At 39.8% G+C, this 20,260-nt stretch overlaps 1 protein-coding gene across 3 annotated transcripts in view; it reads right to left on the bottom strand.

Moving 5' to 3' along the window:
• atp7b (ATPase copper transporting beta) overlaps window positions 1-20,260 on the bottom strand; it is a 146,849-nt gene that overhangs the window by 16,635 nt on the left and 109,954 nt on the right. For all 3 annotated transcript variants that reach the window (XM_039745225.1, XM_039745226.1, XM_039745224.1), the window contains 3 exons: window positions 19,299-19,441; window positions 10,553-10,756; window positions 9,181-9,298 (listed from right to left, as the gene is read on the bottom strand). In XM_039745225.1, the coding sequence (XP_039601159.1) occupies window positions 9,181-9,298; window positions 10,553-10,756; window positions 19,299-19,441 (465 nt within the window). The remainder of the gene's footprint in view (window positions 1-9,180; window positions 9,299-10,552; window positions 10,757-19,298; window positions 19,442-20,260) is intronic.

The raw sequence follows: 20,260 nt of genomic DNA on the forward strand, positions 1-20,260 counted from the left end.
TGGACATGTGTAGAGGAGAGATGCTGAGTATATTGGGAGAAGGATGCTAAGAATAGACCTGCCAGGGAAGAGAAAAAGAGGAAGGCCTAAGAGAAGGTTCATGGATGTGGTGAGAGAGGACATGCAGGTGATGGGTGTAACAGAACAAGATGCAGAGGACAGAAAGATATGGAAGAAGATGATCCGCTGTGGCAACCCCTAACAGAAGCAGCCGAAAGAAGAAGAAGACACTAAAAGGGAACAATAATTATGAGGTCAACTATACAGTGTTTTATTTTTTAAATCATTTAGCCCACTTTACAGAGATCTGTTTTTATTTTGATATTAAACTGTCCTTTTCTGCTGAATAATGTCAAAAAAAAACAAAATTAAATACAGTGCAATTTATAATAAGAAAATATGAACACTTCCAAGGGGCTGAATACTTTTTATTGGCACTGTAAATGTGCCAGATGCTTCCAGAACAATTAGGTCATTACATTAACTAATTGCCACAACTCAATAGTTTCAATATTACTGACTACAGGACATTTTCTAAACTCAGACTGTTAAAAATAAAAGATATGTTTAAATTAATTTGCACTTCTGCATGACATTTGTCATGGTAGACACATGGTTGACACGGTAGTCAAATGTTTCGCTAACAGGTTTACTTACTGTTATAATAAGTTTGTTATAATATTAAGAATTGTGTCACTGTATCTGTTTTAGATCTTTTTATATGGATTTTTCATTCTTTTTCTGTGTAACATGCCATGAAGAGCTGAGCCAGATTTAGCATAGAGTGTCAGCATTTAGAATTGCTGGGCCAAGCAAAGCATAAAGACAGACAGGGACAGCTGGAAGGCTGTGTTGTAAGCCCTAAAAAGGACTAAGTGTCATTTGAACCTACTGTTTGATGTTCAGCACTAAATTGTTTCCCGTGTTTGGAATTGTAATGGGAACCTGATCGTTTAGACAACAATATAAAAGAAGCTGGCGCCTTGCCAACTTTGAGAAACTGTGTGGACAAAAGAGATTGGTCCAAAATCCACCTCCGTGTGACAACAAAGAGCAGTTTCTACACGATCGAGTCCCCAAAGAAATCCTCGGTGAAATGAAACTGTCCTGTTTCTCCTGTCTGTACAGCAACGTGAGCCGCATTAAACAAGCTAAGTATATTCTAACTTTTCTGTGACTTTGTCGCCGCCTATCGCTGAAAAGAGGGATATCACCGTTATTATTTATAATTATTTAAATATAGGTTTATTAAAACGCAGCAATATAAAAGAACATATTTCCAAGGAGGTAACACTCCCATCAGAAACATTCTGGCGTAGTCGGCAGGATTGTGGCTATATTAATAACCAATATTAATATTCATAAATCATAATTTTATGATGAATAATATATTTAAAACATATGCTTCGGAAAATGCTGGTGGTTTCAGCCGCTTGCCTGGTTGGTTGCGTGCACTGTCATGGATAACCGTGGCTGAATTATTTAATACTTATACAGCTCCAATAGCGTGGCCTGAGTTAGAGGGAGATATTAATCCTTCTAATGTCCAACAGGCGGTATCGGCACTCAGGCTAGAACGCAGGGGAAAAAGGAACAACAAGCTGCCGGTGAAATCGGCTGGCTTTTATTAACTGCAGTACGTGAGTTGGATCATAAACTGCAGAATATGATTATAGAGTGCAGGGAACTCAAACAACAAATAGAAAACTTACAAGAAAAGCAACTTATTACTCGAGAATGCATTAAAAATCCGACGTCTCGGGCAAACGAGTGGGAAACTAAATATACTACGCTAGCTGTCCGTTTAGTGCATGCTAAGCGCTGTAAAAAAAACAAAACTCTCCCCATTTCCTCTTTTAAAATATGAGCCATAATGCAAGGCGATTGGAACCCAGAAACATGGGATGGCAATATACATAACTCAGATAGTGATGACAATATCTGGGAGGAGGACGTTGAGGACGTAGATGCGCTAAAATATAATAATGACGAGTGTACAATTATAGATGCGAGACCGGTCGTGCAAAATAAAGCCAAGGGGCACCCTGGTGGACAGCACAGGGTAACGTGAAACCGTCCGCGATTTTACACAAGCAGAGTTTCTGGAACTTGGTAAACAATATTGACAGAAACCAGGCGAGAGCTTGATGCAGTGGATATTACGAATGTGGGATGAAGGGGGTGATAGTTGTCAATTGACAGATATAGAGATCAAACATTTAGGCTCTATCACCACAAATCCAAAATTAAGAAATGTGTTACGAGGGGAACAGAATCAAGCGATCGTATCAATAGTGGAATGGGTCGTAAACGCAATGAAACACGCATATCCAGACGCGAGAGACGCAGAAGAAATTGATAGATCTTGGCGTACGCAATTCAGCATCTGCGAGAAATGGGTGTGCAATCAGCTATTTATAAAGCTGCACCAGGAGTTGCGTTTGCTGGCCCTGATAATGAAGCATTCACTGCCGGAATGCGAAACCGTCTAATAAAAAATGCACCGCATCATTTAAAAGGGGCTTTATTATCTATGCTTGCCGGAGTTAATCAGCAGACAGTATGGGATGTGGCCGCATTATTGAGCCAGTTAGATGAATTGGGTGCGACGGTATCCACTGGACAGGACATACAATACAAAGAATAAGCCGTACAATGATGGTGCGTGATCTAATACAAGCAGGAATAAATAGAATGAATATCGATGGCAAACCAACAGGGGAACATTTTTTTTTAGAGATGGCAAGCTCTGAGAAAGTCTAAAACAGACGAGGGCAGAATCCCTCCAATCGCACCGCCTAGTGAGGAGGAAAAGAAACACTCCGAACAAACACCGAAATGCTTTTTAACTTTCCGAAAGAGTGGCGCACACCCCGACCAACATATTGAGGAGAGGGCAGGTCTCCTGTAGGCGGGGAGGTACGGCTCATTCATGCAGGAGACCGACGCCTGTACATCCCGCTAAACATTTACTGGGGTAAAGAAAAAAAAACACATCAGGTTATGGCACTTATGGACACTGGGGCAGAAGTCGCTTTAATTCATGGGAATCCACATAACTTTTCAGGACCAATTGTAAATGTAAACGGATACGGAGGCTCAGATATCCAGGCAAAACTAATCACAGTACACTTAGCAATAGGAAAGTTACCCTCTTTTAAAGCTAAGGTGCTTATTTCAGAATTGCCTGAATATATTCTGGGGATAGATATTCTTATAGGAAAGTCATTCCCAAACAGAATGGGGAACATTTTCTTTTGGGATTCGTACTGTCATGTGTAAAGTAGTGAAAGCAATAGTAAGAGGAAAGGCAAAATGGACCCCTTTAGAAATTCCAGTCCCTGACACACCTGTAAATTTAAAACAGTATCGTTTGCAAGAAATAGGAGAAACAGTGGAAAAGTTATTGCGGGTAGGAATTATTCGACCTGCAGTTAGCCCTTTCAATTCTCCTGTGTGGCCAGTCAGAAAACCAGATGGTTCATGGAGAATGACAATCGATTACAGAGGTCTAAATGCTACAGCACCGTAATTGACTGCTACAGTTCCTGATATTGTTACCATCATAGAAGACATCATGGCTAATGCAAGAAAGTGGCATGCTGTTATTGACCTAGCTAATGCTTTTTCTCTATTCCAATTGCAACCCAAAGTCAAGATCAGTTTGCATTTACATGGAAGGACAGACAGTACATCTTTCAAGTACTGCAACAGGGATACCAAAACAGCCCTATGTTGTGCCATGGACTTGTAGCAAGAGATCTGGCTACCTGCCCAGATTTAGAAAAGGTATGATGTTTCCATTATGTGGATAATATAATGTTAACTGGGGATGAAGCATCAGTAACAAATGCATTGCCAGTCTTAATATCCCACATGGAGAGCAGAGGATGGGCTATAAATAAAGACAAAATCCAAGGACCCGCCAGAGAAGTTAAATTTCTGGGCATGAAGTAGTTTGGACCAGAAAAACGAGTGCCCCAAAAAGTAATTGACTCTTTGTATAAATTAAAGGCACCAACTAACAAAAAAGAAGCTCAATCTTTTGTGGGATTAATGGGCTTTTGGAGAACATTTTTTTGCCACATTTGGGACTGATTTTAAGACCTATACATGATGTTGTCAAGAAAAAGGCACGGTTTGAATGGACATAAAAACCACAAGTTGCTTTTGAGGCAACTAAAGAAGCTTTAGTCCAACACCAAGGACTGGGACCTTTAAAAGCTAATTTGCCTTTTGAACTGGAAGCCACAGAACAGAACAATATTGCTACATGGAGCTTATGGCAGAAGAATGGGTGCAAACGGATCCCCATTGGCTTTTGGAGGCGACAGCTGACAGGATCATAGACTAAATATACACCACTTGAAAAGCAGCTTCTTACAGCATACTGGGCTCTTTTGCACACTGAGAGACAGACAGGTCCTGCTCCGGTAAAGCTATGCACTAACTTGCCCATTGCTGGGTGGGTTAGAGATAATGGCCTGGGAGCGAGAGCAGGCGCTGCCCAAAATCAAACTTTATGCAAGTGGAAATGGTATTTGCAAGCAAGAGCACACTTTGAAGGCAAAGACACGAGTGCCTTACAAGGGGCCATGGCCGGAGCTGTGATTTATGAGGATCCAGAGGACATACCACCTGTTCTGCCTGTTGTGGAGTCACCCTTTAAAGAAGCACCAGCATACGATCATTTGACACCAGCGCAACAGGAGAACAGCTGGTTCACAGACGGGCCAGCGACTGTGGAAGGAGGAAAAAGGCTTTGGAGAGCAGTGGCTTATCAACCTCACACTGAGACCATCCTACAGCAACAGGGGGAATGTAAATGAAGCCAATGGGCTGAACTTATTGCTGTTACTATGGCATTAACAGAAAATCAAAGCTTCCCTATTGTTGTTTATACTGATAGCTGGGCAGTTTTTCAAGGACTAACAGTGTGGATCACAATGTGGAGAAGGGCTGCTTGGACTATTCATGGGAGAGAACTCTGGGGTGGCACAGAACTGTGGGAGCAGCTTTGGACAATGGGCACGAGAGGGGAGACTCTCATTGGTCACGTAGATGCCCATGTCCCACTGATATCCCTTGAGAGAATTTATAACCAACAAACCGATATAATAGCTGCTGCTCGAGAAATCAACCTGGAATAAGCCTATACAGAAAATGATGACCTGTTCAAATATGCTGAAGTAAATGTAATCGAGCCTTCCTTAACATCATTAGCAAGGTGGGCTCATGAAACTTCAGGACACATGGGAGCAGAAAAACATATCAATGGTGTCATCAGCGATGTATACCAGTCACTACTGATATTGTTAAACAAATAGTGAATAATTGCTCCACATGTACAGAAGTAAAACAATGGCCCCTACAGAAGAAGGCAACTGGTAAACTGAAGAGAGGAATGGGACCAGGACAAATTTGGCAGGTGGATTACATTGGGCCACTGCCACGAGAAAATAAACTATTATATGCTTTAACTGCAGTAGATACTTATTCTGGACTGTTACAAGCTTATCCATCAACAAGAGCTGACCAGAAAGCTACACTTAATGGACTGAGCCATTTAATTCAAGCATATGGAGTGCCTGAAGAAATCCAAAGTGATCAAGGAAGCCACTTTGCTGGGAGAGATGTACAAGAGTGGGCTCAAGGAGCTGGCATTCAGTGGACTCTGCATATCCCTTATCACCCACAGGCTGCAGGACTTATTGAGAGAATGAATGGCCTTTTGAAAGAACAAGTTAAAAAACTAACTTGGCACATTTATCTTAAAGGCTGGACTAAAGTTTTAAAGCAAGCCTTATTTAATCTCAATAATCGTCCGTTGGCTGGGTCCACACCTTTTATGAGACATCAAAATGTCGGAGGAGAGCCACCTGTGTGTGCCCTCCGCCTGACAACAATTAGTCCACTGGCAAACAATGAATTAACTCCCACAGGGTTATTGGTTAGGGCACCTAAATCACTTACAATTAAGTTAAACTCCTCAGAAAGACTCAGCTTGGGAATAACAGGTCAGTGGCCAAAGGAATGGGAGGTTAGAATAAATGTTGAAATGCTTGTAACAGATGCATGCTTAACAGAGACATTAGATATCTGTTTAAATGAATGGTATTTAGTATTGGAAAATCAAGGCAGTAAAGACATACACATAGCTGAAGGACAGGCCATATGTAAATTGCACATAGAAAAAGTCATACCTGTTTTAGTCAGTATTGAACAGTTAAAGGAGAAATTGGTGGGAAGGTATGGGTTTTAACTCCAGGGCAAAAGCCTAGGGCAGGAGAAATAATAGCTGCAGGACCAGGAGACACTAGAATGGTTCTTTTAACGGGCTCTCAGTCGCCCCTCTGCTTTCCTTTAAACAGATTATCCTCACGTGTGGAATAATCGGGACAGATGGTTTATGGACCGGATAGAGTCGATGCACCCCCTATAATAAAGTCTTTTGGGCTGCTGATACGCCAGGAACTGAAAAGTATGTGACCTTGAACTTCACACTTACCAAGAACTGAACCTGCCATATCCTGACCTGTTACCTTTACCTGTGATGACTTCTGAAGACACTGCAATAACTGTGACTGTGCATAATAATGCATCTGTCTGGTTGGCTATGAGGAAATGTAAACCTATTTCTAATGGACTATCATGTTGGACAATTGAAGGGGGGCAACAGCTGACTGCAATATCAACACCCGAGAATGAAGTAATATTATATGTGTTTAAACAGGAAGCAACAACAAATGTAAAAGTACCAGTAATGTTATGGGAGATTCATAAGACTAGGAGAGGGAATGGTTATCCATTTGATGCAACATTACTTAGACAAATGAAAGGTTGTAAAAAAGCTAGGATAGCACATAAAATAATTGCTGTAGCACTCAACATTAATATCAGTGGGTTTGATATAAAACGTCACGAGTTTCCAAGAGGGGAACATATAGTACCCCGCAGTACAGGTGCAACATATAATTGTAGAATCATACAATCCTTATGGCCTCTTCATAAGGTAGAAATAAAACGAAGGCCAAAGCGAGACATGTGGGGAGCTATAGGAACTGGTTTAGGAGTAGGTGGTTTAGGTTTAGGGTCTTTTAATACTGCTGATATAGCAGCAATATATAACAAAATATCATCTATTGGTGTGAAACAAGCCAATAGTTTGCAAACTTTGGCTCATTGGGGGCCAGAGTTGGCAGACAGGCATATACAAGAGTTGCTTTTATGGAAGACTCACCATGGGTAGTTAAATGAGTCCTTATGGACTGGTTTGCAAAGCCAATGGGCCATAGATGAAGAATCAGCTTGCTATTTAAAACAGATTATTGCTATACAGCAGTATTTAAATTTTAAGACAGATTGAGGATTCAAAGACCCCCAACATTGGAGAAAAGAATTAAAATTGCCATTAGACTGGTGGTTGCAGCCAAAGTCCTTCTTGTGTGAGGACTCAATATGCCAAGCTGTATTTCAGGTAGCAACCACAGCTGAAGAGGACAATGTCCGTTTCATGTCTTACCTGTTTTACTAGGAGGAACATGGTGGGCACCCATAGTAGATAGACAATGGATAGATCTGAATAATAACACTATTGAACCTGCCTTTTGTTATAGCTGGCAAGAAGGGTTCGTATGTCAAAAGGTGGGTACATTGCCACACCCCTGTTTGCATCCTTTAGCTGGAGACTGTTATTGGCACCAAATAGCAGTAAATTCCACTGAAGTGTTTCAAACTGATACCACTTCTGCATGTGCAGTGACAATAAATAACATCACTTGGAGTGATGGTACCCACTATAAGGGCCCAGGGGTATCCTGTCGCACCAATGTTAGTACTATACGAGATGACTATTATGAAAGAACCTACATGTTAACTACATGGGAGGATATACATTGGGAAGCAGAAGCTAACCCATTCCTGCATTTACAATTTGCCTATAAGATAGAACTACCTAAATATAAAGCGATTATAGAGCATGCTAAACAATATGAACATCCTTTTAATGTAAAATTACAAAAAGCAAGGGACCTATTAGTAAGATTGAAAACTGATGAAACGAAAGTAATTACCTCTGCAGAAAAAATTGAAGAGATATCTACATATCACTGGTGGGACTTTTTCACTAAGTGGTCACCATCTAGTAACACTATTTTAAAATGTACGTGTTCATCCAATTGTACTGTTAATTATTATTATTATCATTTTCACCATTACAAATATTTACTTACATTTGCGTATTAGACGAGTGAAGCAGGAGCTAGATCAGCACTACACCCCACGTCTTTACAAGCATTTTTGAGGAGCTGTTTACATTGTGAAGGGGGGCTGAGTACCTTTTGCTTTGTGAATAAGATCCCCAGGGATTATTTTGTTACAGATCCAGTGACAAAGGGTGGTTTGTTATAATAAGTTTGTTATAATATTAAGAATTGTGTCACTGTATCTGTTTTAGATCTTTTTATATGTATTTTTCATTCTTTTTCTGTGTAACATGCCATGAAGAGCTGAGCCAGATTTAGCATAGAGTGTCAGCATTTAGAATTGCTGGGCCAAGCAAAGCATAAAGACAGACAGGGACAGCTGGAAGGCTGTGTTGTAAGCCCTAAAAAGGACTAAGTGTCATTTGAACCTACTGTTTGATGTTCAGCACGAAATTGTTTGCCTTGTTTGGAATTGTAATGGGAACCTGATCGTGTAGACAACAATATAAAAGAAGCTGGAGCCTTGCCAACTTTGAGAAACTGTGTGGACGAAAGAAATTGGTCCAAAATTCACCTCCATTGTGACAAAAAAGAGCAGTTTCTACACGATCGAGTCCCCAAAGAAATCCTCGGTGAAATGAAACTGGCCTGTTTCTCCTGTCTGTACAGCAACGTGAGCCACACTAAAGAAGCTTATATTCTGCCTTTTCTGTGACTTTGTCGCCGCCTATCGCTGAAAAGAGGGATATCGCAGTTATTATTTATAATTATTTAAATATAGGTTTATTAAAACGCCGCAATATAAAAGAGCATATTTCCAAGGAGCTAACACTCCCATCGGAAACACTTACATTTTCATTGTGAAGAAAGTTTTACTATCACATTTGCATTGTGAACTATTTTTGGCAGAAAGTAGACATAAAAGATTTTCTGAAAAGTATGCGTAATAACAATTTAAAGACACATAGTTTCCTACCTGCAGCTATTGGTATTCCCAGCAGGTTGTAAAAAAGAGCAAATATAAAATTTATTCTTATTCTTCGGACTGTTTTCTTGGACAAGTTTATGCTAGCCACAACATCTAATAAGTCATTCTGGAAGAAGCACAAACAAAAGACAAAATAAAACACAAGATGTATTTGAAACGCTGAAGCAATTTAGTTATCTTACATGGACTTATAAACACCAACTTTTCTCTGTTCTTTTTATTCCCAAAGATACTCTAAATGGAAAACATACTGTTAGACATATATATATAAATATACTACTTCTTTCCTTGTTCCCGCAGCGCTTGGTTATGCTTTGGTATTCCACAATGTTATATTTTATTAAACATGTTTCAAATAATTTAATTCATAGACTTTACATATGGAACTACACACTGTGATGAAAGTAGTTATTTAATTATTAATTTGCAATGAATGTGGTAAAGGCAAGTAATTTCAGTCATACTGAGAAAATGAACATATACTACAACATCCCTTACATCACTTTATTTTTTATAAATAAGCAGTGTAAAAGGCACAGTCTTTAGCCAAAAGTAATAAAAGAATACTTCATCAAATGCAGAGTATGTTTGAACTAAAAATAAAAGCAGTATGACATAAGTAAAACAATAAAAAAAAGATAACTGAAGAAAAGGCAGCTCTCTAGCATCAGTAGGAAAATGGAAAAACATTAACTTCAAGGCCTGTGGATAAAAGAGAGCAACTGTTAAAAGGCAACTCATGGATGTCAAGAAAACAGGGAAGTGAGGAAAGCATAAAAGAAATAAGACTAGTAAGTAAACAGCAAAAACAATTAACTGTTTTACCAGTGAAGTTAGTAATATGAACATAATTGAAGGAAATATTCATGTTTTATTAAGCTTAAGTTGTATTGCATTCAGATTATTAGTAGCAAATTTAAAAAACAAAGACAGAAAATGTTATAGAGCAGTATTGATGATAAGTATAACTGTGTGTGTTACTAGTTTAAGTTGATTGTACTCATTTGTTTATTGTAAAAGATCAAACTACATTTTTATAAGTAATTAATACAAAAACCCATGTAATTCCAAAGGGTTCACAAACATTTTCTCGCAAGTCATATATGGATATTTGAATGAATATCCTTCAATGTGTTTAGCGTCGGACTTATAATGAATTATAAATATCACACAAAAAGTGGAAAATATGTACAAAAATTGTACTGAAATGTTTTTAAGTAAAACATTTTGTTTTCTTAAGATCATGGGACAAAAATACAATAAATAATGTAAAATGAAAAATAATTATCTGAATAACTGTTCTAATTAAATAATATATTTGTAAAGTACTGCTTTGGTTAGCCAAGATAGTTTTCATTACCCTAATTAGCACTACATCTGCTGCTTCAATGGCCACGTCTGTGCCTGTCCCAATTGCAATGCCAACATCTGCACGGGCCAGAGCTGGAGAATCGTTTACTCCATCACCCACCATTGCCACTTTCTTCCCTTCTTCCTGTAGTTCTTCTACTTTGGCAACTTTGTGGGATGGAAGCACTTCAGCAAACACTTTCTTAATTCCCACCTGTTCAAAGCAAGACATAGATTAAATAGATTAAAATATTAAACACTGTAACAGGTAAGTTTGTCCTGTTATTAGTTTATTAGTTGATAGTCCCGCAGGGAACAAGGACAAGATCAAACTCACATTCCTCCCTAAAGATAAAGACACATATAGCTACTTGGAACTCATCACAATCACAAGGTCCTGTCTAGAGATGATCCCTACCTTGCACCCAGTACAGCTGGGATAGGCTCTGGCTTCCCTCAACTCTAAAATTAAACAAAACTGCTCTCGTACAGGAACTGATGTATGGGTGAATGGATGGTTAGATAAAATATTATTCCAGGCGCTTAGAAACTACCAGTTGTGGGCCTGAAACTGCCATTAAGCAGTGATCATGTATAAATACCATGTTACCGGGGTAGAATTTTCAGCTGTGGTCTTCAGCATTTATCATCCCCTGCCTAGTGACTCTCAAAATAGCTAATGTTAGGATGAACAATATATGATATAATGTATGGCAAAACTCAAATTGAAATAAATCAGTGGATACAACTAATATTTTGAAATGTTCTATGTGTATTTCTGGTGTTCTATATCTGCGCATAGCTGGCTTGTGTTTGTGACATGCTGTTAGAGACAGAACCTCAACAATTTGATGCTTTTAGACAACGAAGATCCTGGAAATGTCAGATATAGCCAAAAGAAATAAATAAAATAAACAAATAAACACAAATCAGGCGCAGTCGTGCAACCCACACTTACTGCTAAAATGATGCTAACGGCCGCCTGCCTTTCAAGTGTATGCTTTATTTTGTAAAAAATATTATACAGTATATGTTCAAAATGTCCATTAGTATATGGAAAAGGAAAAAATAAACAGCAAATGCTACTACCAGGAACTGATTAATGTGAAAGTCTGTAATAAAAAAAATAAAGAACGCTCAAAACTTCGAACAAAGGTTTAATATTTGAGTATCCACAGACATGCAGGTTAGGTGGATTGGCGATTCTAAATTGGCCCTAGTGTGTGCTTGGTGTGTGGGTGTGTTTGTGTGTGTCCTGCGGTGGGTTGGCACCCTGCCCTGGATTGGTTCCTGCCTTGTGCCCTGTGTTGGCTGGGATTGGCTCCAGCAGACCCCCGTGATCCTGTATTCGGATTCAGCGGGTTTGAAAATGGATGGATGGATAGATTATTGTATGGATATATATCATTGCATTTAATTAGAATACTTAATTAAAAATAGCTTTAATAACATGTGAAACAAGGCCATCATTTTTTCCTTTGGGTTATTTTTTATTTAAGTATACTGTAAATGCAGTAACCATTTTTAACTAATGAAACAATATAGTTATTTCAATGTGAATCAAGATTATTCTTTTTATTTAATTTTATGTGTTATAACTATTTTAATTTGCCGAAAAAACAAATTGCTTTAAGATTGATAAATGATATAAACTAACATGAGCTTTACTACACTAAGAAAAAAAAACCAAAATATGTTTTTGATCTCCTTTATACAGTCGACACTTGACATACAATCGGCCTGACATGTGAACAACTTGATTTACAACCAAAATTTTTATTTTGATTTACGACCAACATCTTTCATTACGACCCGAATGCGGTCACGTGTATCCGCTTGTGCGATTGTAAACGAACAGCCGAGAGCGTTCGTAAGCGTCAGTCAGAGCCCAGATACATGTGTTTGTGGACGTAATTTCGGTCAGTGCAGTGGTTTATCTATATATATAATTTACTAAGACCATGGCAAGCAAAACGCATAATTGCTAAGGAAGGAAGAGAAGGTAACGAAGGTAAAGAAAGCGATTGTTAAGGGATGCTAGCTAGCGGGCTGCCACGGCACATGATGATGTCATCAAGCTGAGTCAGCACCAGCTTGCTTTGGAGTGTATTATTACAGCAGTTCACAACACGGCCAGCTTTGAGCTGAGTGTTTGACTACTGTCATTATTAACTTGAGAAACAGCGTTCACAATCGAAATGAAGAAGGAAATTGTGCGAAAATATGAGAGTGGTGTTAATGACCGATCTCGTTAATATGTACAACATGTCGAAATCCACTATCTTGACAATTTTACAAAGAAAAGATTTGCATAAGGAGGCTCCTTCTAAACAATAACCACCTTCCGTTTCATTCTCCTCCTCCTCCCATCCTGCAGATGTCAAATTAAATGGTGAGTACAGTATGAAATTGTTGTTTCTGGTAGGCTAGGCACTTTTTATAACTTTTTGGTTAGTACATTAGAAAAATTATTGCTGTTTTGGTAAATTATGTGCATTATACAACCCTTTTTTATTATGAAAAGGTTAAGTAAGTGTTGCTGTGGGAGGTTCAGAGCGCATTATGGGTATTTCCATTATTTCTTATGGGAAAAATAGTCTTGACTTACAACCAACTTGAGTTACAACCAGCCCTCGCGAACGAATCGAGTTCGTAAGTCAAGGGTCCACTGTACTTCATTAACCCTAACCATACATTTTCCATTGAGTAGCCTCTGAAGGTGTCCAAGTTCTGGTATCCAACCCATTCATTGCCATCCTTCACACTTAGCACTGTGGAAAGCATACCCCCGGACACAGACAGACAGACAGCAGAATGTCCAAAACACCGTTCTTTATTTTTCCTTACATCACCACATTGCCTTCATCAACCAACTCTCTCTTCCTTTCTCTCTTTCTCTTTTTATTTTTCTTTCTCTCTTGACTTCCTCTCCCCTCCTCACAAACTTCGTCTCCTTCCTCCCAACTCTGGCTCCTCTACTGGAGGGAGGCGGTCCCTTTTATAATGACCTGGATGAGCCCCAGGTGCTCCACCTGACGACATTTCCTGGTATGGTGGAAGTGTCAGAAGAGCACCTGGAAGCACTTCGGGTGCCCCTGGGATTGCTTCCGGCAGCACTTCCTGGTGTGGCGGAAGTGCTGTGTGACGATGTGGGTTCTGGCTCCACACTCCCATTGCTATACAGGAGCACTTGAACCCAACAACGTCGATAATGAAACCGAGTGAGCTAGTCAATGAAGACAATAATTGAGCATCTGAGCAAGGGAATGGTTAAAAGTGAAACAGTGCTTTTATTTAAAAAGTCAACAAAACAGGTGTTCAAATAAATAGTGCAGTACTTTAAAGTTCTTCATTAAATAAATAAATAATCCATAAAAACAGAAGTGAAAGTGGAGGTTAAAACACTAGAAAAAAAAAACATAATCCTTTAAAACCAGAGGTAAAATCTTCTTTAGGAAGCAGCCTTTAAAAAACCAACAAATCCGGTGCTCTTCTATGTTAGCGTCTCACCTGCTTCTCCCAATTGGGCTTTGCAGCAGGCGAGACGCTCTCTGCAGCTGCCCTCCTGTAACACTCACACGAGACTGGAGACCTCCTGATCCCTGGCTTCAGTTGGCACTCATCCCAGTCTCGGAGAACTTGGTTTCCCACAACGACCAGGTCGCCCACGTTGGGGATTCCAGCACCAAGTCTCCCGACTTCCGCTGCCTTTCCATGGCCTCTCTGCGGTCAGTCGCCTTCCCTTGGTCACTCCCGCTACCTGATTGCTCAGCGGGAGCGACATCCAACTCAACCGCCTAGGTGCAGGCCCAACACCCCAGGCCCTTGCAGCTGCCCGTGAGCGCTCGTTCGCTCGCTCGCCCTTTGCGGCTCTCTCTCTCACTGACCTGCTCCATCGATCGCTCCCAGTAACCTCGGTCCTCTTTCCTTTCGTTCTTTTCTTTCGATCTTCCCAAAACCGACTTGCGCTTCTTTTTTTATAACGTGAGGGGCCATCACAGCTGCAGCATTAGCCACGGAAGCAATCACGGATGTGGGCAGTTCCTCACCTGTGCACTCGGTGAGAAACGCCCACATCGCCAACTGACACGCGGCTTGCTACAACAACGCCCCCCTCACCAAGCCGCCTCGGGTGCGTTGATTATTTATTTAAAATGGCCTTTACTCAACGAGCTGTGGACCCATAACACCACATGCTGCCATCCATGATTCCTTAACCGTCTGGGAGCCCCCTGGCGGTGGCCACGTCCTCCCGTAGGGGTGAGCGTCCCAGCTCCATTACCGTGGCCCCCAAGCAGACCTGGGCGACTGCCCTCTCGTGGCCCAGGGAAGGTATCGTCCATGTCAGGGACCATCCCGGCATCCCGGCTGGGTAGGGTCCCCAGTCATCTGGGACACTACACAATGTATAAAATCAACTCTGCCTTTAATCACTTAATTCATGATTCACTGTATCTGTTGAGAAATTTAGTTATATTGGACAGCTAATTAGGATTATAAACAGCTGTTCATTTGTTTACTTGTAACAAGTACAAACGCAGATCTGCACCCAATTGTCATTCAAAATCAAATTACTTATCTTTTTAACTTTCTTGATGGGCATATACTCTGAGGATCTAACAAATAAATAAACATCAAAGTTTTAAGAATACCAAAACTTACCTTTTCATATTTGTTAAATTGCAAGATTAGGTAATTAAACCTATGATGGAATCTGTCCTTAATTATATTTCTTGAAGTAGCTTCCACCTCAAAGTCACCTGCAATGAAAACCTACTACCACAAAAGCCAATGTCACATTGCACCACTTCTAAGTGGAGGGGATGTCAACCTTTACAACTACAGCTGCCGATCTCTTCAAATTCATTTACATGACTAGAAATCTTAGGGCATATCAAATTATGCAACCATCTGACAACTTTCCAGCAGAATTTCACACTCCAAAGTACTACAAGTTTCCCACTTTTTCTGACAGCCAATAATGTGCTGTACGAAGAGTTTATACTAATGTTGACATCAGCCAGAATCTCAGCCCTTTTTCCCATTCTGAAATGATGCATAAAACACATCTGACAGATGAAACCCTTTTGTTTGCAAGGTCCAAAACACCTGCAATTCTAATTCCTTGTCACTGCTACTTTCTAGTGGTTGCTCATTTGTACATGTACACAGAGCCTAAGCCTACAACTTAACACAAAGTCAAAACTTTTTGAATTCGTCAGGGCGAGTTGCAGATTAGTGGGACTGAGTTGCTGTGTATGTAAGACGACACGATTGGGGTTTACAGGAGCACACTGAATCTTCCTCAGACTCACTAAGATTATGTAAACAAAGTGTATGACTGAAAAATGTAACATGACCTTAATTTACTAGGTTGTAAGATTTAAACCTAGTTGGTAGCTAGTTAGCAAGAAACCACTGATCACATCTTGATGATGTTTTACTGTCCTTCTTTAATCATCATCCCAAGTGGCTACTTATCAGTGGGAGCTAGTCTTTTGAAATGTAGACTCAAACAGGCCCAGGGCCTACCATTTCAACCTAATGTTCCTTTTCGTCTAGGTACCCTCTCAGCAGCCAGGCAACCTGTCATACTGCTTTTTTATCTGTAATTTGAAGGTAGCACTTAATAGAAGAGGTGGCACGGTGGCGCAGTGGTAGCTCTAAGACCAGTAGTAGGTCTAAGGTGACCTGGGTTTGCTTCCCGGGCCCTCCCTGCGTGGAGTTTGGCATGTTCTCCCCGTGTTTGCGTGGGTTTCCTCTGGGTACTCCCATTTCTTCCCTTTGTCCAAACACATGCAGGTTAGGTGCATTGGCGATCCTAAATTGTCCCTAGTGTGTGCTTGGTGTGTGTGCCCTGCGGTGGGGTGGCGCCATGCCTGGGTTTGTTCCTGCCTTGTGCCCTGTGTTCGCTGGGATTGACTCCAGACCCTGTGTTAGGATATAGAGGGTTGGACACTGACTGACTGACTTAATAGAAGAGGTAGAAATGACGTACAGTATTAAAAATTAGAGCATGAATGTCCTTCATTACACTATCTGGTTTCATGGCAATACTTCACTTTACAATGACAATAGACCCTAATCATATTGAAAATGTGCTCTGTTTGTCAGTAAATTCAATAACAGAAATTCTTAGTTTCTTTTACTAATTACATTTCATAATTATGGAATTCATTTAATTATTGACTTCTTGAAGACTTGTATATTTTTATTTCAAAACAGTCCACTAATGAAATGTGACCCATGGCTCTATAATTGGACTGGTTTTAGCAAGTATTTGTGATGAGTGAACATAAACTCATCCAGGAATGGTTCTGGCCTCTCCAATGTAACTGACCCTGAATTATTTTAAGACGTTCAGCAATTTCATATATAGATGGAGTTGAGAGAATCTGTAAATTATGTTAGTAACACAGCCCAATTGGTCTTGTCTCCTGTTAAGAATGAAAAAGAATAGCTAAAGAAGATAAAGTGGACTTACACTGTTAGTATTTAAAAGCATTTTTTGTTTTAGAATGTAGGCATTTGATACACTGCTACTAATAGCATTGTAAAATCTAAATAAGACCACGTTGTATATGCACATTTGAGGAAAAATATAAATCATGAAAAATCCAACCAAATGAAAAAATGTTTTAGTTAGCAACTTGTGCAAAATGTGCTATAATGATTCCAATGTATAAAAAATGGTAAAAATAAAAAAATATCAAGACTTTACAATTTGAAATTCTAATCTTAAATGTTTTTTTCTTTATGTATTCCCCTCAATCACAGATCAAATCTATAGAGTAACTCAATATGACACTCTAGCATCAGCAAAAGCTAGAAATAATGTACAGTTTTTTAACATTGGCAACTTATTTCATAGGCAGGCAGGGTGGCACTGTGATTAAGGCACTGGAGTCTAAACCACAAGGTCGTCATTTAATCACACTGTGTGACCTTGGTCAAAATATATACGTGGAAACAGGTGTAATGTATCTGTGCCTGTAGGACATCTTTGGTAAAGGCATCTGCTAAAAACAGTATATAAAGATGATAATTTACATATCTATAATTTACAAGTTTTAATACATATTAAAAATAATTCCTTGAAAGTTATATACTCTCTATATAAAATCCTAAGACAAAAATGGCAACGATTTTATGTCACATTTTTTGTTTCGTTTAAAACCTGCATATATATGTTTGGTATCATTCTTTTCAGAATTTATCGAACTTTAATGTGATGTTGTTAGATTTTCAGATTCTTATTCCTTTTTGAAATTATAAAGTAAAAAATATCAAGAACTCACGTCCCACGAGACGAGAGTTTGTGCCAAGAGATTTAACCACACCCGGGGCAAAAAATAAAAGACAAAGAGTAGATGACAAAGACAGCTGCTGTACAGGCTTTTAAATGTTTGAAGCGCCGCGTGAGATGCAGATTACACGGCATGGCAGCAGCAGCAAGCCAGCAGATGATCGAGCAAAGAGGTGTGGTATAGCGGGTCCACAGCTCTGTCAGCAGTGGCCAGTTTTAATTAAATAATCACCGCGTTCGCGGCGGCTTAGTGAGGGGGCGTGGTGGCTGTAGAATGATCTTGGGGCGATCTGCCTTGTGGGCGTTTCTCACCTAGTGCACAGGTGTGGGACTGCCCACATCGGTGATCGTTCCTGGGATTGCTATTGTGCTGCAGCTGCTATGGCCCCCCCTCAATATATAGAAGTGCATGTCAGGTAACGAGGAGAACAAAATGGAAAGGGAGAAAGAAAGGACAGAGGTTACAGGAAGCGAGCAAGCAAGTCGGTGCAGGAGAGAGAGAGAGAGAGAGAGACGGTGCGAGTGGGCGAGTGAGCGAGAGTTAGGCTCGCAGGCAGCTGGACAGTGAGCCCTAGTGGGGTGTCTGGCCGACACCCGAGGGCCGTAGGTAGTGATTGCTCCCGCTGAGCATTTTATGAAGAGCGGAAGCGACGGGAAGAAAGATGACTGGCCGCGTTAGTCCGAGAAGGCTGCGGGAGTCGGGAGGCTTGGGCAGTAAATTCCCTGGCATGTGCGTCCTGGTAATCAGGGAAGCCAAGTCTCGGTCTGGAGGGAGCGGAACCGAAGCCAGGGTTCGGGACGCCACCAGATCAGTAGTGGAAAGAAGGTTAGACAGGCAGAAGCAGGGGAGTCACCAGTTAAAAGAAGACACCGGGCTTGTATTGATTTTAGAAAACTGCTTCCAGCGTCATTTGAACCCCGTTGTTTTCAAGGAATGTGTTTTTTCTATTTATTGATTTTTTTTAACCTCCACATTTTCTTTTATTGGATTATTTATTTATTCAACAGTTTTGAAAGCACTGCACTTTGTGGACACTTTGTTGTAATAAAAGCACTTATGCACTTTTTACATCATCCCCTTGCTTTGTTGTTGCTTCACTGTCTAGCTTACCTCGGTTATAACTATCGACGGTGTTGGGTTCAAGGGCTCCCGAACAGTGATGGGAGCATGGAGCAGAACACGTATCGTCACAAGAGGAGGTTAAAATAAAAACCTGTATTTGTTTCCCATTGTATCACTGTTTAAGAGGGGGTTTCAGAGGAGTGACAGTGTCTCCTTGGGGTGCGTTTAGCCCCCTCTTCACAATGCGAGCAGCAGAAATGCGAAGTGGCTGGTGCGTAGTGCAGAAAGGGAGGGTTGGCGAGCAAAGTGAACAGGGGGTAAGCCCCCTAGTACTGTATAAAAAAAGCTGGAACCTAAATATACAGAATATTTTAACATTTTGTTTACCTGTGTAGCAATTGCTTTTGCAGTCTTCCGGTTGTCACCAGTTATTAAAACCACATCAATACCCATTGAGTTCAAGGTATATACAGCGAGAGCAGATTCTGGCTTGACAGTATCCGCTATTGCAATCATTCCACTTAGAACACCTGCAAAAAGAAGAGAATAATAAGGGAATAATGATTTATCACATAATTTTAAATGATTAACCCACTCATGTTACTTAAACCAGGGCCAAACATTTAAAGCATGACTGATTCTTAATGAATGCAAGGAAATATCAACTAAAAGGAAATTTGACCTTAGATCTAAGAAAAAAGTGCAGATTACAGTAACAAGGAGGGGGATAAATATACTTTGTAGCTAAAATAAATTGGCATCTACATTCATAAAATGCAAAAGCTTTCCAAATAAATGAGGGATTGTTCTTTTATACCTTATTATTTTAATTTTTTTCTTTTAATAACCACATTAAAATTAAAATGCAATTTCTTAAACATACTGTAGTTGACCTCACTTACCCTGTACAGTGGGTGTATCAAAAAATGCAGTTCTATTCATATGCAGTATCTGGGGTTTATGATAATTTACAGAAAAATACTGTATATGTAGTAATCAAATTAAATCTGGTTTGCACATCATGCTCATATACAGTATGTTATAATACTTAACAACATTAGTACTTGTCACATTGGATGCCATAGTTAGGAACTGTTTTATGTACACCAAAAGAATAGGTTGCAGTTAATTTTTAACTGGGTAATATAAATGAAATTGGATGTGTACAGTGAGCAAACAATAGGATGGATACTTTTATTTAATTGCAAAGTTTTAATATAAATTCTCATTAAAATGAATAACTAGTTTAACAAACACACTGACATACTCATAAAATTAGCTTAAGAGACTCTTAAGACCAAGTTGTTAAGTTCATGCCTCTCACAGCCTGACAAGAATATACTGTATTA

This window comes from Polypterus senegalus, chromosome 2 (assembly GCF_016835505.1).
Source record: "Polypterus senegalus isolate Bchr_013 chromosome 2, ASM1683550v1, whole genome shotgun sequence".
Classification (NCBI taxonomy): Eukaryota; Metazoa; Chordata; class Cladistia; order Polypteriformes; family Polypteridae; genus Polypterus; species Polypterus senegalus.